General features: G+C 41.9%; 1 protein-coding gene and 1 long non-coding RNA gene across 4 annotated transcripts in view; both read right to left on the minus strand.

The window, feature by feature from the left end:
• Nucleotides 1-18,673, minus strand: part of MTX2 (metaxin 2) — a 52,582-nt gene that overhangs the window by 2,482 nt on the left and 31,427 nt on the right. For all 3 annotated transcript variants that reach the window (XM_062615830.1, XM_062615828.1, XM_062615831.1), the window contains 6 exons: nt 6,375-6,447; nt 2,704-2,780; nt 1,933-2,025; nt 1,180-1,218; nt 651-776; nt 21-97 (listed from right to left, as the gene is read on the minus strand). In XM_062615830.1, coding sequence (XP_062471814.1) covers nt 21-97; nt 651-776; nt 1,180-1,218; nt 1,933-2,025; nt 2,704-2,780; nt 6,375-6,447 — 485 coding nt within the window. The remainder of the gene's footprint in view (nt 1-20; nt 98-650; nt 777-1,179; nt 1,219-1,932; nt 2,026-2,703; nt 2,781-6,374; nt 6,448-18,673) is intronic.
• LOC134162229 (uncharacterized) lies at nt 6,717-12,569 on the minus strand. Its single transcript, XR_009964262.1, has 2 exons — nt 9,025-12,569; nt 6,717-8,814 (listed from the first exon to the last, which is right to left on the minus strand). It is a non-coding gene; the product is annotated as an uncharacterized LOC134162229 (long non-coding RNA).

Consider the following 18,673-nt stretch of genomic DNA (forward strand, 5'->3'; position numbering starts at 1 on the left):
GTAATATTTCAGTAACTTACTGCTTATTGAAGAAATATGGTTGTGTTCCTAGTCGCTGAGAGAGAGCCTGACAACACTGATCTACATCTTCAAGCACCTATCAAAAGACACAAAAGAGAAGAAATCTGTATTGTCAGGAAATACCAACACTGCAAAAAATAACCTCCTTACTCTATTTGCACTGATTGTGGGAACATGGAACATATAATGTTGTAACATCAAAAGCTGTTAAAATCAGTCAGACCTATACAGTAGGCAGGTAGCTAAGTGTTACTTAATCTAACATTCGATATAAGGCAATTCTGATTAAGTGCTTCCCATAACATTTATAACAGCTTAATGAAAGATACTAACTTGCACCTCAAAACTGCTTTGTGAAGGGTTTTTTTTCAGACCTCTAACAAGGGAAGCCGCAGTCCTGCAAAGTGTGCCTATTAACATCATACAGGAAGTGGGGGCTGTAACTTAACAACCTATTTTCAGGACTATAGTCTAAAAAACTAACATCTCCATAGATGTACGCTCATAGCAAAACATACTTCTTCCCACCCCATCAGGTTGCACATAATTTAAGATTTATTGCTGCTAATAAAAAAAAAAAAAGAAAAAAAAAACATAGTAAAGAAATAAGCTTCACTTTTCATACTGACCTGTTGAAGCGTCTTCCCAGCCCATCCAATGGCTTTCATCTTTCGCCTTACCTCCCATTGCTTCTGATAGGACAAAATGCGGTTAAGAGGCCACGGGTAAGGGGAGCCATACCTTGGGTGAGTAATCTTTGTTTAAAAACAGAGAGGTACTGTGTTATCATACAAGAAAACACAGATATCTCTAAGCACAAAACAGCTAATGTTCAAAAATTTCTATCAGAAAGGGAGCTGTAGAAGATAAAGGGAGTTGTGTCATATGCTGTAATTATTTGCGCAGAATTTAGAGCACAACCATTTAAAACTATTGCTTCAGAAACATATACAAAAGCCCTATCTATTATGCAGTTGGCTACCTTCAGTAATGACACAACTTCCCTAAAATGTATATGCAAGCGAAATTAAAGTGAAAAGACTGTATCATTACTGATATAAACCTCAATGTTTCATTTATGAGTAGGGACTTGCAATTGTGAGCAAAAGTGTTTTCTCATTAAATTTTAATTATGATAAATGCCACAGAACCACTCACCTCCTCTACTGTAACATCATCACACCACTGGAGATAGAGCTAGGAACAGAAAGAACACTTACCACAACTTCTTAATAAAGGAGAATACAGAGACAATCATTTCACACAACTAGAATTTTCTTTTCTATATTAGATTAAATGTCCATTTCATTCCTTCTGTTAGACCTCTGAATGTAGAAAAGAATTTAAAACTGGAAGACAAAAGCCCAGCTCCTAGTGCTTACTCTACCAGTACCAGATCCAAACTGCAACCATAGACCCATTCCCACTGCCCAAGCTGCACTTAGTGCACAGGTTGCCAGCCCTCAGCTCACCTGCCACCTGCAGGTTCCCAGCATTTTCAACACTGTTCCCATGCTGGGCTTGCATCATGTTAATTGGCCATGGACACAAATCCAGCTTCCCACTAGGCATGTGAGCACATACACTGTGGAAGGTGATAGCAGGGTGCCTGGCCAGCTGTGGGTTGGGTGGGTTCGCAGGAACCACTGGCATTTTCCAGTTGGTTACTATTTTTGCTACGACACAGTTCAGTTAGGTGAGGAGATTATACATTTGGCTTGTGTCTACAAGAACATTTCATTCAGCAAGCAACCCATAGCACACAGAGAATTTATTCCTGCCTCCTTTCTCCTCAAAAGTTAACAACCTAATCTAAGAACAAGAAGTATTTCCAATATAGGAAAACGTCCTAAAGCTTTCTTGCCTATAGTTACTTATGTAAGCATGTGGAGTTACTATGGTTTGCTGTACCTCTGCTGTCAAGAGCATATTATTGACTAATTCCATGTAGGCTTTCATCTCGGCTTTCTGGACTTCATCCAATCCATCACTGAGAGAATGGCCCTAATGGGGAAAAGAGGAAAAAAAAAAAGACACACATGGAAGAAAGGATATTGGTATATTCAGCAATGCCTGACCCAAGGACTTCTTAAGTCAATGAGCTTTGGCTCAGAACCCGATCTCTTACGTAGTTCAGTAACAAATTACATATGCAATTTTTACACACATCCTTAAGAATTAAAAAGAAATCATCATAACATAACATAGCTAATCTGCAAGAAATATAGCCTATTATCAGTTATAGGTGAAAACAGTTTGAGCACACAGCTTCCTCGTTAGTGTGTATCTGTGGCAAGGAGTAAACCCAAACTCATATCCGTGATACAGCTTTACCAACTGCTCAGTGAAAATACAGTAGTTTTTAAAATATAGGGGAAGTAAAGGCAAATCTGGACAGGTATCTGACATTTCAGGATCTAAACCAGTCAGCTCTGGGCTTACGAGCTCCACGACCCAGGGACAGAACAGTCCCAGAGACCAGCACTGGTATACAGCTATGCTGCATAGAATTTACTTCCAGAATTTGAGTAAATGACAAAGAAAAACATTTCCACCTTAACAAACTCCTACTCCAGCATATCTTTCTTTTAAGAAGCATTACAGAAGAGACCACCAAATCAGCACAAAGCTAAATAGGATTAACATGCTATTCACTAATTGATAGAAACAACATACTATTACCTTGGCTTTTACAAACTGGACTATGGGCCCAAGTTCAGATACTACTTGATTTCCCACATGAATAAAGGGTACTTTGCCTGTAAAATGAGAAATGTATTTTAAGTAAGAGCCTTTTATACCTGTAAAACATCATTTACAATTTTCAAAGCAATTAAATATTGTAGGTACCCCTGAACATCAGCAGGGTTTTGTTTCTTTCAAATGAGCACATGCAAAGCTCTAGCATGCATAGCTCACCCAGAGAACATTGTAATAACAAACATCCTCTTCTTTCTGAACCTCCTCTACACATAATACTTGCAATTGTGTATTTCAAAGTTATTGAGTGAAATCTATCTACTTGTATTTTAATAATGGATTTTGCTTTGCTGGAAAGACTTACTTCAATGTTTCTCTGAAGTACAGCTGGGAAATCCCAGGAAAGCAGACAGAGCCTTTGGCTAGCTTTACGACACAACATGTTCCCACCCTCCCTTCTAACCCACTTGAGGGGAAAAGGCTGCTGAAAAGATGACGGGAGATGTGGCACTGTGCCCAGGAATGCAAGCAGGGGGAAGTGCAAGCACACACTCAGCAAGGAAGGGTCTTGACTCTCCCTCCTCCAGTCCTTCAGATTTCCAACAACTGGGCCAGCTGGCTCCTACTGGCTGCCCTAATCTTCACTCTCCAGTTGTGAGCTGGCATTTTCTAGCCCCATGGTCCTGCGGTCAGGAAGAGGTTCTCAGTATGAGACCCACAGCTTCACAATCTGGGGAGCTGGGAGGGGTAAGGAGGTGCTTCATCATCATGGAAGTAAAATGGGGTTAAAACTTAACCCTAGTAAGGCTCAACATTCAGACTATGAAGCTTAGCCCACAGGGTCCAGCATGGAGCAGGGATAAAAATGGCCAGTCCTGAAAAGGAGACTGGGAAATAATTGTATCACTGATGGAACCTGTCAGGGTGTGAAGGGCTCCCAACTCTGCATGCCTAGTAACCTTCCCTACATGCAGAACTGAGCTAAAGCTTTAAGGCAAGCAGAGATACAAGAGGAAGAGGCCCTGTTACACACAGCAAGCCCAGAAGCTGCCTCATACCCCTTTTCCCAGCTCTCAGGGTGTGAAGCTGAGGGCTCCTGCTCCAATCCACCCTAACCAGGTTATCTGTCCTGCAAATCTTCATCCAAGTGCAATTGATAAACATCAACCTTATATTTAAGACTAAATCCTTTACGATTATTTACATGCCTGAAATAATCCATAAAATGCTGGATGTTTTGTATTACTGAAAAAATCCTGTCCTGGGTTCAGCAGTAGCAGTCATTTTTCTCCTTCTTGGTAGCTGGTGTAGTGCAGTGTTTTGACTTTCAGCTCGGGAACACAGCTGATAACAAGGATGTTTTGGTTTGGCCAAGGACTTTGTGAGCCTCATGCTCTGCCAGGGAGGAGGGGAAGCCAGGAGGAAACAGAGACAGGACACCTGACCCAAACTGACCAAAGAGGTATTCCATACCACAGCACGTCATGCCCAGGATGTAACTGGGAGTTAGCCGGAAGGGCTGGGAGTCTGCAGGGGCTGGAGGAGGTATCGGTCAGAGCTTGGTCAGGCTGGGGGGGGGGCGAGTTATCAGTCGGCTGGTGGTGAGATGATGTATTCTCTTCCCTTGTTATTCTTATCATTATTATCATTGGTGGTAGCAGTAGTGATTTGTGTTATACCTTAGTTACTAAACTGTTCTTATCTCAACCCGTGGGAGTTGCATTCTTTTCGATTCTCCTCTCCGTCCCTCCGAGAGCAGGGGGAGGGCAAGAAAAGAGGGGGAAGTGAGCGAACGAATTACCTGACTGGGTTTAAACCACGACAATCCCCAAGCCCAAAAGCAGTAAATAAGTCTGCACAGTGCAGTGGGGCAGAGAACCCTTTTACTTTACTTTGCCCACGTCTCACTGTGGGCAAACTGCTCTCAAGAGGCAGCCCAAAGAACAAGATCAGCACCCACCTGACTCCAAACATGTTATTATCAATACATTCACTCTTTTCACTGAAACACAACCTACTGCTCAGCTTAGCTCAAACACTGTTCATGTTAATAGCAGATTCAGTCATGGTCTTAATCATGAGATTCACTTCTCACTGGCTCTATCAGCCTAAGGGCAATAAATGAAGTTCATCACACCAACAAAGGCTTCATCTGCATGCACATGCTGCATGTTGCGGAAGGAAACACAGACCCCTTTGTGCTTCAGAATTCAGTGTTTTAAACCAGACTGTGCTTCACACACCAAGATCATACTCCTAAATCCCTCAGAATGGGTTTTGTCATTACAATGACTATGACATAAATAACCTTCCCCCACAAAACGGTGAGATGCAGATCTCTCTCTGCTGCTGCTGTGAGACAAGGTACTAAGGAGGGAGAAGGGAACAAATTAAAATCATGTCTGAATTATTGTTAAAGGACCAATATAAAGAAAGCAAATGGGGCAAGTGAATAAAAATAGTAATAAAAATAATGACTGCAGGAATAAGGGCAAAAAGAACACATGTATTTCTACCTGCATTTAAACCTGAAGCAGCATCGTTTTCCCTCTTGTGCTCCTTGTTTTCAGCAGAAGAAGGAAGTGTTCAGACCCAAATTACATCAGATACCAGCAAGTGTGGACAAGGGTGCAAGTGGCAGAGAAGTAATAGCATGCAACTGTCACCAGTCCTCCTGCACATGCAAGACACTCCTCTGTGCACATAAGAGGCTCCTCTATGCATGGATTCAGTGTTTCAAAGCTACCTTTATTTACTAACAAACAATTCATGTATCTCCATATTTTGCTGTTTTTTCACTGCTACCAACCAACTTGGTTTTTTTTATAAATCGCATAATTTCACTGCTTTGACCAAAGTATCAGTAGCAGCAACAGAACCCATGCAGCTGGGAGACATATACTGACAGGCACTTCCATGTGGCAGTCATCAGCCAAAGCCAGGTACCAGGTAAATAAAAACCTCTCTCAGACAACAAAAATCCAGGACAGGGTGCAAGGATTGCCAGACATTTTGCCCCGCATTCAGCAACTCTGATCATCAGGCAACCTTCTGAGGCCAGCCTCTGATGTTTTCAGGCAACCAGTCACCTTTCTAATAATTTACTGTTGGTGGGTTTGGATTTTTTCCAGAGTCTCATGGATCAGCGGATGATTTAAAATTGCCTGTCACCCCTAACAATGACAGTGCACCCTTCAGTCTTCTTCTGTATCAACATCCTGGCAATCATCTCCCAGAGAGGGTAGAAAAAGATCATCTTTCTATAACATTGTCTCACCCCAGCAACGGGAAGACATAACAGCATTTACTGGAATATTCCCTGGATGCAGAATAAAGCCACTTTTGGAAACATATGTTTTTCTGCTTTAGAATTCAACCACCCTCAGGCACTTGAGAGGTTTCCACCAGGCATTTGAACTGTCCGAGCATTCTATATAGGTACTGCATCCACAGGGCAGTTATACATTGTGCCAGCGTTACTTTGCATTTGACTGGTTTAACTGTTTGCAGAGGAGAAACCGCACTGGAGAGGAGGGGGGAAGGCAACCCACACACAGGAGCACTGACCGACTGTTATCAGCAAGACAAGGCGTAGTTGCCATGGCATCAAAATGGAGGTATAACATAGTAATCTAAATGAAGGCCACACTTACCAGATGGGGACATGTACTCGGCATTTGCCCTGCAAACCACCCGGATTGGCAGATTGCACATTTGTAAAAAGGCCTGGAAACAAAGAGTCACATTTAAAAAGTATTAATACACCAGTGACAAACAAATGTGTTCTCAATACATTTCTCTTAGTTTTAGGTAGCTCTTAGCACACGCTTACAAAGTATAGATCCTTGCATACTACTTTTAGGAAGAAAAAAGGGTAGGTAAAATAAAAACAAGGTTTTTTTTTTACTTTCTTAGACCACTGTTTCTTATCCAGTCATTGACTGGAATTCTTCAAATGAAGTTTCATCTACTGTTACTGTTTTTTTCAAGATGAGCAAAGAACCGGTATCTGACAGACACAATTAGATGCTGTGGCTGTATAAAATTAAGTGATATTTTAACCCTCCTGAAAAGAATAATAGTTATTTCTCCTGGCTAAAGCTGGCTAACAAAGTTCATGTTCTGTAACAGCAAGCACATACAGCACCATCCAACATTACATGGCAGGACAAGGGGTAATAGCTTTAAACTAGAAAAGGGTAGATTTAGACATGAGGAAAAAAAAATCTTTACTGTAAGGGAGGTGAGGCACTGGAACAGGTTGCCCAGAGAAGTTGTGAATGCCCCACCCCTGGAAGGCTGGGATGGGGCTTTGAGCAACCTGGTCTAGTGGAAGGTGTCCCTGCCCATGTCAGGGGGGTTGGAATCGGGTGACCTTTAAGGTCCCTTCCATCACAAACCATTCTATGATTGTATTTACAGTTGCTAGCAGAGGTTTTGCTCTACGTGCTCTACTGTCAGAGCACAAGTCTGCTTTGGGAGGAAGTATTTACTATCTTTAACTTATGTGAATCACAGACAGCATAAGTGATCAATTTACTGTTTCTACCTGTAAACTTAGATTCAAAGCATTCTCAGTAGGATACCAATTTTTGTCAGCACCTGCCACCACCACAAAATCCTTAGTATGTTTCTGTTGAATACCAAAATATCAAGAAAAATATTTGTAATTTGGGCAGAACATGGCAAATAAGGAACCTCTTAATTTCTCGAGTCTCTCACAGGTCATCTCGGCTAAGTCCTAGCAATCATTTTTAATTTGCAATTAGACAGGTCACAATTCCAGATTCCAAAATTATACCTGTTTATCCACAGTGGCTTGAGGTGAAAAAAGCCTAAACCAAGAAGGCTACCATCATGAAGAAAAATGCTGCTGCAACACAGCACTTTCTACTTGAGCCTCCTCCTACCTCTTCTGATTGCTGGACCTGGCAGTAAATTGCACTCTCTCAGTTTTAGATGCTCAGACCCTAATCAGAGACATCAAAGTAACCTAAACCTTAACCTTGAGACTGCTTACCTCTGCACTAAATGAGACCATAAGGCAAGAACTAACACTGGTATCAGCCCTGTTCCTAACTTTGGGGCTTCTGCCAGTATCCATCAAACAAACAAAAATAACCCAAACAGCCCTCCCCTCTCTCCTGCTCTCCAAGTCATCTGTACCCAAACCTCAACCCAATCTGGGCAAAAAAGCCAGAAGCTTTGTTCCTTTTCCAAAAAAAATCCAAGAACTGCATTGTGCTTTACAACATTGGCTCTTGCAGGTTTAGATGACCTAACTCAAATCCAAATCCCAGTTTAAAGCAAGGAACTAGGATGACAAGCTACTACACAAGACATTGATGATGGCTGACAAGAAGCCACCTCCGAACTGTGGAGGCTCTGCAAAATCCCCTGGAAACCTGGATTTATACAGCTTTTGATTTCCTTAGCCTAACTTTAAGAGCCAATTACTTTACATATACATGCAGACAGAGAGACATATAGACAGACACACAAAGAGAGGGTACCAGTCATGGTCAACATAAGCCATATATTGCAGGTCCTGCACTATTTACCAATAAATTGGTCTCTAGTATGCTTCACCCCAACTAGAACCTCTATTACTGCTTAAAGGTGCAACTATCACCTAAAGAAAATACAAAGCACTAGCCAGATTGGACATCACCACGCATTTTAAGTTTGAGAGCCCATCAGAGTCCACCAAAAATTGAGGCTCTTCCTGTCTTAGCATCCCAAAGTCCATGCAAACTGTAATAGTACCCAAAAGACTAATTCTTTAATGGAATTTAAGGAATTGGTCTGTCAGTCTTATATGTCTTCCTTTGTCTGATGGCCTCCAGACCTAGCAATGTCCAGGCTGTTCCATCATGTCTTCTGCTCAAACTGGGGCTTCATACGCAACTTCTTTAGAAATAGATGGACAAAAATGCAGAAACTTGGTTTAGAGTAAATGCTCCCTTGACATTCCTGGACACAATCTAACCCACCAAAAATATACACCCTAATTTAACTAGTACAAAGACTCTGTTCTTCTGAAGGCTCCACCAGTAGCTAACAGAATCATCTCAACAGTACTGTGCTGTGGAACTGATGGCATCAAACAACAGGTCTTAAGAATCTCACCTTTGGGTAAGAGGAGTACAGCAAAATTCAACCATACTACTTAATATTTAGCTGTTCAATTTCATCTCAAAAATATGTGAAATTCCATTTGGTCTAGACTGAGTGAATTTCTTTCACAGTAAGGCACTAAATTAACTCTGAAATTCTGCATTAAGCTAGAGATTAATTTTTAACTGTCATGTACTATTCTCACTGCAAGTTCAGAAGTCTGAACTGCACTGGAGTTAGGGCAACACACAAATAACTGAAAAGCTTGGAAGTGCAGAGACACAGTTAAGCAAAAGGAGGTGAGTCAACAGATCACAATTTTTACTTTTTCATATCAACATATCAGAAATAAGACACACTGGCACAGAAAACTGAAGTTACATGAGCTGCTTGAGCAAATTGTTGCCTACTGTACATCACATCATATATTGGCTCCTACACAGTACAAGGTTTCTACCAAAAACAGTCCTCAGCATAGAGACTGAACTATAAATAGAATCTTTTCAGTGTAAAGAGTTCGGCCAAGTTTCCATCAAAAATCTGAATCTGAACTTTATCTCCCTCCTTCTTCTCAGTAAATATCCACAGACCAATGAATATGAACCTTTATTACACTTGGCAGGAAAATTCCACTTCAGCCTCTGGCCTAGTGCAAAGAGGATTGAGAATACGTTGCCATTTTGGCATCTCAGAAATGCAAACACACTGTGTCCATGTGCCTTTTTTGCACTTTGTAATAAAAATAAAAAGAGGAGAGAGAAGTCTGAACTAGAATTGAGCTCTAATGTGGGAACAAATATTAACTAAATAAAAATGCTCACTATTCTGTATAATAAAGTGCAGATTCTGGTAAGCTTAGAAATAAGTCATTCTACCTTCAGTGGGGTTAAAAAAAATATAAAAAAAATACAGACCCCGAAGTAAACACCAAACCAAAAACCTGAGGAAACTTCCTTGGAATAGTCATCTTCAGTTCTAATGAAACTAATGAAACTGATGACCAGGGCTGAGCTTGAGAAACTGAAGAGTGATTCAAGATTAAAACTGAGCATGTCCATCCAGTTCTGCATTCACACCAGCAGTCCCGCAAGGTTCACAAACACTGACCATTGCAGCTGCCTCTGCAGCAGCCTTATGAGGCCTGTTCCAGGAACTAACTTCAACATGTGAACACCTATTCCACTTCAGACTTTGTCCATATTTAGGATTGACTTTAAGATGAGTAGTGAAATAGTAATGAAATTCAAAAACAAGATGAAACTGAATAATGAAAGAGTTGAAGACAAAAATCATGTAATGCTATACAATAAACCTTTTTTCAAAAAAAATACAATCCTGCTATCACATGTTTAAAAAGACAGAAGCCCAGGGAATTAAAAGACCAATACGTCATGCTGTAATTTGTATCCTATTAAATTTTAATTTACATATCATTCTGCAGAAAAACAAAGGAAAGCTCCACAGTATGAGAGAAGTTCAGCCCTTATTGGATCCACACTGCTGAACTAATCTTTACCTAGAGAAGTAGGCCAGTATCAATTTCTTGATTCAGCTTAAGCTAATGGTCCACTGTATAGCCTTCAAGTTAGCTAAAAATACATGTCAACTGACAAAAGGAGACAGTACTACCTCAAACCACAAGGGCTCAACCTAAGAAATAAGCCTTTCAATTTGCATTGCTATGAGAGAGCTTACATGCTTTCACTGAACTAACAGGCTTTGGCAATTATCAGTATTAACAACACAGGTATTTGAGTTTTAGAGCACAGTGAATGCATTTCGTATTTATGGAAATTACGGTTTCTTTTAGGAAAAGAGATAGACAAGAATCATGACCAATGCATTCTTAAAAACATCTAGCACCAGAAAACTTGTATCTTATTTTCTGATACATTCAAACTACATAAATTAGATTTTAGATAACTGATGTTCAACAGAAAGTGGCATGAACTATTACCAAAATAGTTGAAATTGGCACAGATCAAAGCAATATTAAAGATAACAGGCCAAAGCAGCAATTTTTGTGAGTCTATCTCATTTAATGCTTTAGTCTAATGATCAAGGGAGGATTTGCTCTCTTTTTGAATTCTCATGTAGAATGTAAGGAACCAGCACATTTGGTGTGCAGATGGTATCAGACCGCAATGTCTTCCGACTCTGCCAAAAGATGTGGTGGAACACTGATTATTCCAGCTCAGAGCATCTCATTTCCCTTTGGGTACCTCACACATATAATTTCAGCAGACAAGTAAACCCTTGCTTTTCTTGTGAGAGAAACCATAAGCTAAAGGGAGTGAGCTCAGCTCCTCTGAGTGCTTTTGGAGTGCAGGGTGAGAGATTGAAGTCTGAAACCACCCCAGTGCAGTTCTGCTGAAATTTATTAAGATATCAACACCCCTTCAAAGACACAGCATCAAAAGCTGAGCAATCTGAAAGATCTGAAAGAATAAGTCCAGGCTTATTCTTGCACATCAGAGATTGTTGTTAACATCATAAATCTGGCTGATCAACTTAAAAAGGGACTGAAAGGGGCCAACTGAATTCCAAGTGACACAAAATCAAACCCTTGTGAAAATTCACTTAAAAATGATAAGAAAGTAACAGGAAAATTACAAATAAAACACTTAACTGAGCACAGCCTTTCAAAGGTGCTTTTCATTCCAAAGAACAGTATTAAACTTCCTGCTCTTTCTCCTCTGGAAATAAAAATGTACTACCAGAGAATGAACAGGGTGACTTTAGCTGGCCACAACTTGGATCCATTCCAGCACCTGGGATTCTCACGCAATAATACTACGGCAGTTGCAGTTCTTCAGAATGGGGGTGGAGGGTATTGGCTCTCATGCCTGTAGTAAAACTGGTACACATTACTTTAGATAAAGTTCCTTTGTCCAAGGTAACTGTAAGGATGCTCACTGAAAATGTTTATCGATACTCTGAAAACAACTCTTTCAAATAAACTCGAAGCAGGGAAAGAACTAAATTCCTTCAGGAAAGCATAAACTTGGGGGGGGGGGGGGGGGGGGGTATGCTTACCACCTACCCAAAGAGTTAACTATATGTATCAATTCATAAAGAGAAGGGATTAACATTCTTCTTTCCCCTTGCCCATGTTACAGAAGATCAAGAGATGACTGCCCAACACACTTTACACAAATAAAGAAAACTTAGTTCAAGCGTAAATATACAGAATTCACTACAACTGAAGGACGTCAAACCAAAACGCTTAGGCTTTCAAACGGAATACGTAATTTCATGGCTTATACTAGTTAATGCAGCATAAAACAAGGTTAATGAAATCTCAGATTGTGAAGAACTGAGTTTATTCCCCTCACATCAGCAGGAGTGCTTCCTTTATCTATATATTCCACTGATTATTTGCATTTCTGTCATTTTGAAAACAGGGTCCTAATCTCTTGTGCAGTATCAGCACCAGTCAATGACTGAAGCAGATGCCTGGAAAACTGTCCAGTTTAGTAACTTCTGTTTAATATCATGTCTGCTACAAATACTTTTCTCTAAGTTATTTCTGGAACAAAGTGTGTCCTTTCTTTGGATGAAGTTAATGTAAGAAACAGATAAAGGCATTAAAAATAAAGATCCTGCTTAGTAGGGTCTGTCAGCTTCTCTCCCACTTATGCTCTCTGTCTTGCTTCCCTGCAGGCTGTCTTCCCTCTCACACTCTTCCAGCCTCTCTACCTGTATCATTACCTACACTTCTGGCACTTGTGAAGTGAACTTCTTCTCTTCTTCAAGACTGAAAGCATCAAGTCTAAAAAGTTGCTACTGCCTTTGTACATCTTGTTTTTAATGGAAGACCTTCCTCTAACAGGGAGGTGGAGAGTTGCTGCAAGTCCATGAGGAAAAACAGAACAGAGGGCAAAAAGTATGTGCCACATGAATTATGCCTGCCCTTCCCTGCCCTCCCAATATTTACCATTACAGACTAGGACAGAAAGAGCCATGGAGGAAGAAAAACAAACTGAAGAAAAAGCATGGAGACGCCTCTCGGTGCCTTTTCTGTCCTACTGCACATTGATCCACACATGCCTATGTCTTGCACTGCCCTGCCTTCTCCTCCCAGCAAGTAGCATGAGCCACTTTGTTCTCAAAGTCAGTGCAGAACAAACCAGTTCATATGTTTTGCTCTGTGAAAATGAAGTATCAGAAGCTATATGAAAGGGTTGATAGGAAGCTTTGAGGTGACACTAGTTATAAAATTAGGCAACAATCGTATACCTATCATTCACTTCAATCATTGCAGGTGACACCTGCCAGAGATAGAGAATACATTTACAACAGCATTGCTTAAAGGACAATATCAGCTTAAGGCTTGTTTGTCTTCCTATAGCCTGCCCAATTTCAAATTCAAAATGTAGGTAATAGGTTAGATTCCAATTACCTAAAAAAAAAAAAAATAATCACAGCAATCATCTTTGTGCTGCTTTAGCACAGTTCAAAAGCCCAAAGCCCAGAAACCCCAGCCAGGCACAGGACAACTCCCCATCCTCTTCTCAATAAATGGCACCCTCTCCATCCTCTTCTCACGCAACTGACATTCTCATCTCTGCTGCTGCTGCCGCCCTTGAAACAATACAAGAAAGGGATGCCATTGTGTCTTTCTATGATGACAAGGATGGAAAATTACTATGCATGAAATACAATGGAAAGGAGTAAGAAAAGGGAGGGAGGAGTTTTCTATTTTTTCCTACAGTTAATTGTTTTAGATGCCATTTTTACTCTTGCTTTCTCTTCCCCTTTGCCCTCCCCTCCCTGTTTGGACACCATCAATAGGAAACGTAACAGACAGTGGGCAGTGAATCACCCTGTCAGAGTTCCACCACAATGCTCTCCTCTTCCCCTCCAGTTCCCTCTCAGAATAATACATATGAGCAAACACATATACTTATTAAAAATTAGTTACAACTTAATGTAAATCATATCCACATTGCAGTATCTGAGATAGAGGCAAGAATGAAATTACTTATGCCTAGACTCAAATAGCTCACAACTTACGTTCCCACATGAGGAACACTATTTTCAGATGGCACACTCCAGGCTTCATTTGAAGCAGATATATTCATGCTTAGTTTTTAATAAAGGGTGAGCCATTCCAAGCCATGTCTGACTCAGCAGCACTTCTAAAAGCACTCACACAATACTGCTGTAAGAATGAGTGAAAGGCATTTTCTGTTTTCATTTTTACATTATTTCATGAGCATACAAAGGAAAATATGTGATGACAACTAAAGAGTTATTCTCTACTTTATTGCAGGAACACATTTTAAAATTAAAAACCATGAACAAATCTACAGAATAATTCAGTTTTCATATCAAACAGCTGCAGACCCTGTAACTGAAATAGTGTGTCTAAGGTTATAAATGAAAACTGTTCAGTATCACTCTTTGAGTGACAGATTAAATTCCTAATCCAGTTATGGTAATGGCCACATGTGTAGTTTAACATAAATTAAGAGCTTAATTATATTTGTGACTATTTTAAACAAAATAACAAATTCCTTTGTACCTGTGAACGTAATTTATAGCAAAGCCACGTTCATTCTCCAAAACAATCTATTTTACACTGCAGCACAACACTGCTTTAATGGTATAATGTAATTCTTGTAGAATGCAGAAAGAGTAGATTCGCAGGTAGCACAGAGGTTTTGAAGATAAATGAAGATGCTATTCATTCAGGGGTAATTTCATCTTAGAACTATATGAAAGATGTTTCACTCACAAACAGCACCTGTATGGCTTGGGATTTAAGCACGTTTTCAGCTACAACGCAATGCTGCTAGATTGATTATGTTGATACTGCATTTCTCATCATGAAGAATTCCAGCTTTTATTCTCTTTAAAAAAGGGATCATCAGATTTTCATTTCAGTACTAAGCCTTTGTTCAAGCCTCAGCAACAAGTTCAAATTTCTGCTAATGTTTTGTCTAGAGAAAAAACAAACCACAGTTCATGTACACACCAAAAAAAAATCATAAATCTGTGGAGGCCAATTAATCACGCAAGATTTACATATTTATTCGATTATTTGTTGAAGTAAATAAGCAGTTGGTCTGTGTAACACAATTTTAAATTGTCCAAACACCCTTCTGTCATTCAGGACTAAGGACAGACAATTCTAAATGCACTTTTCTGAAATACATTAAGACCATTTACAACATGAATTGCATGAGCAATTAATACATATCCTAACACAATGAGCTACAGGCTTTAGAATCTCAGGACAGCGATGACAATTTCACAATCCTGAACATTTTAGACAGCCTTTTAAGCAAGACTCTGAGACTACCTGCATAAGGATTTCAGAAGACCCTGTAATAACAGTCTCAACATCCACATTCCTCCTCCTGACAAGTTGGAACAGTGCACAGAGATGCTCCATTTGCAGCAAAAGGCTTGGCACAGCACAGTTGTATTAACCCACTCCCTCCTACTCAGCCACAGCACTTCCACCTAGGCACTAAACTTACCTGTACCAAGCATTAATAGCCTAGACAGGCTCTCTGCTTCAGACTGAAATACTATTTAAAACTCCATTTTTCCTCTTCTGGAAGTCGTGGAGTTGTTTTCTTATTGGAATACAGTTGTACATTCGTTTCTGGGGTTTGGTGGCTTTTTTACGACGATAAGGCTGATAAGCAAGAATGCTCTATAATGGAAGCTGTACAATAAATAAGCAGACAACGGTTTTAACCATGAGTTGCTTTACCCAGGAGGTGTATGTGTTTTCATTAACTTTAATGGGAAGAGGTCTAAACATCTCACAAGAACAGAGCCTTCATTCTACATAAAATGTTATCTTTCCTGCAGCCGGATCATCGTTACTGATTGGTATTTTATTTTACTTCATTTGCAGTGAAAATAAAACTTCATTCAGTATCAAGATTTTACAGCCTAAGATCAAATGGGCTTCACTTTCAACACAACTGCGTAATACACTACTTCCAGTTAACAAACAAGAAGTGCAAACACCAAGAGGTACCAGAGATAATGCACTAACTCATTTGAAGTTATGTTGCATTTTCAACAAATGTAAAGAATCTGAACCCGGTGAAAGATAAAGGAATTGTTAATTTATTCTGTTTCCAATTGTCCTGGGTTCAGCAGTAGCAGTCATTTTTCTCCTTCTTGGTAGCTGGTGCAGTGCTGTGTTTTGACTTTCAGCTCAGGAACAGAGCTGATAACAATGATGTTTTGGTTTGGCCAAGGACTTTGTGAGCCTCATGCTCTGCCAGGGAGGAGGGGAAGCCAGGAGAAAGCAGAGACAGGACACCTGACCCAAACTGACCAAAGAGGTATTCCATACCACAGCACGTCATGCCCAGGATGTAACTGGGAGTTACCCAGAAGGGCTGGTAGACTGCAGGGTTGGAGGAGGTATGGGTCGGTGCTTGGTCGGGCTGGGGGGGGGCATGTTATCGGTCGGCTGGTGCTGAGGTGATGTATTCTCTTCCCTTGTTATTTCCTTTATCATTATTATTGTTGGTGGTAGCAGTAGTGATTTGTGTTATACCTTAGTTACTAAACTGTTCTTATCTCAACCCGTGGGAGTTGCACTCTTTTCGATTCTCCTCTCCATCCCTCCGAGAGCAGGGGGAGAGAAAGAAGGGGGGAGGGGGGGTGAGTTAACGAGTTACCTGACTGGGTTTAAACCAGGACAGTCCTTTTTGGCGCCCAACGTGGGGCACGAGGGGTTGAGATAACGACAGATCTGACCGGATTTATAGTCACTCGTCACAATGCTGATTTATTGGCTCTCAGAGTTGTTCTTGTTGATCTCACAGCTTCAGACCGTTGTAACTTACGTAGAGCCGGTATTTGCTGTGTTAGTGTTTACCAAGTGTGGGGCTTGGGCTAAGGTTCTTGTCTCACTGTGCTTTATGGCAATGGCTTGTAATACGGGCGGGCTCCAGCAGCAGGGCGGGACGGACGTGGCCGTGGACTTGTACCTGGCCGTCCGGCTGCTCTTCACCGTCCTGGCCCTCGTCCTCGCCTCCGTCTTCGTGAGGATGCGGGGAGCCGAGGGGGAACGGCCCCGGGAGCCGGCGGCTGCTGAAGCGGCCCGGGAGAGCGGCCCCGGGGACCAAGCGGCGGCGGGAGCGGAGCCGGAGGCCGCGAGGGGACGGCTGCCGGTGGAGGAGGTCGGGGCGGTCGAGGAGCGGAAGGAGGCGGCTGCCGAGGAAAGGAAGGAGGCGGCTGCTGAGCAGCGGGAGAAGGCGGCGGAGGAGCCGAGCCCCGAGGAGGAACCGAACCCTGCGACGGCCGAGAGCATTCCCCGGCAGCCGCCCGCCGAGCTCCAGGAGGATGCAGGAGACCACGCAGCATTTCCCAGCAAGGGAGAGGAGGAAGAACTGGACTCAGAAAAAGAGAAGCTGGCGGTGGGAGAGCCGGCAAGCACAGCAGCTACACCAGCCCCAGTGACAAGTACAGCAGCATCAACTGAGAGTTCTGAAGGTTTTGAATGGCATTTGGGTGTCCTTGGGACCTGCCTGCTGATTGTGATGGGTATCAGCATGTTGGCACACACACAGAATGTATTTTACCCACGACCATTTTGTCTGATCTCAGAAGTTAAGCAGAGTCGGGTTTGGGCCTTGTCTGCGGTTAGACAAGGATATAGGAGGACCAGGAGATTTTCCCCAAAGGACAGTCATGAGTGGCAGGGTGTGTGGGACAGTATGGGGAAGTATCTAGTCCACTGGGCCCCTCCAGTGCTTTGGAAGCATCGGAGATGGAAGGCAGCTGTATGGAGTCCCCAGCAACAAGCTGCAGAAACTGCTGAAGGGGACAGTGAATTATTTTGAGCCTGGTGGGCCCATGGCACTTCAGGCCATCAGAGCAGAGATGCAACATAGAGATGGACTCATGATCGAGGGGTGGACTTAGCAATGGACACTATTGCCCAGGTTATTCACGAGTGTGAACACTGCACACAGTCTCTCCTGCTCTGGAAGATTGTTACAAGAGATGGAGCCTGACATCATGGACCAGATGGATTTAGCAGCTTTACAGGGACTGGTCCATGCACTAAGATAAGAGTGATGGTATATTGAAAATGTGGGAACTGAGCATGACGTGAATGGTATGGAATAAGGGGTGGATAATGTCCTGGGTTCAGCAGTAGCAGTCATTTTTCTCCTTGGTAGCTGGTGCAGTGCAGTGTTTTGACTTTTAGCTCAGGAACAAGCTGATAACAATGATGTTTTGGTTTGGCCAAGGACTTTGTGAGCCTCATGCTCTGCCAGGGAGGAGGGGAAGCCGTGAGGAAGCAGAGACAGGACACCTGACCCACACTAGCCAAAGAGGTATTCCATACCACAGCACGTCATGCCCAGGATGTAACTGGGAGTTACCCAGAAGGGCTGAGACTGCAGGGTTGGAGGAGGTATGGATCAGAGCTTGGTCGGGCTGGGGGACCGAGTTATCGGTCGGCTGGTGCTGAGGTGATGTATTCTCTTCCCTTGTTATTTCCTTTATCATTATTATTGTTGGTGGTAGCAGTAGTGATTTGTGTTATACCTTAGTTACTACACTGTTCTTATCTCAATCTGTGGGAGTTGCATTCTTTTCGATTCTCCTCTCCATTCCTCCAGGAGTAGGGGGAGGGAAAGAAGGCAGGGGGGGGGGTGAGTTAACGAGTTACCTGACTGGGTTTAAACCAGGACACCAATAACAATGGGCAGAAGAGGAATTAAAAAACAACAACAAAAGACAACTACCAGAATCAGCAGAGAGGTTCCACAAGATGAAAGGGAATTCCTTTTTTTTTTTTTTTTTGCTGTTGGTTTGACCGGTTTTTAACTACTGAACACTACCA

The sequence above is a fragment of the Pezoporus occidentalis genome, unplaced genomic scaffold, assembly GCF_034315485.1.
Source record: "Pezoporus occidentalis ecotype Australia unplaced genomic scaffold, CSIRO_AGI_Poc_V1 ctg184, whole genome shotgun sequence".
Classification (NCBI taxonomy): domain Eukaryota; kingdom Metazoa; phylum Chordata; class Aves; order Psittaciformes; family Psittacidae; genus Pezoporus; species Pezoporus occidentalis.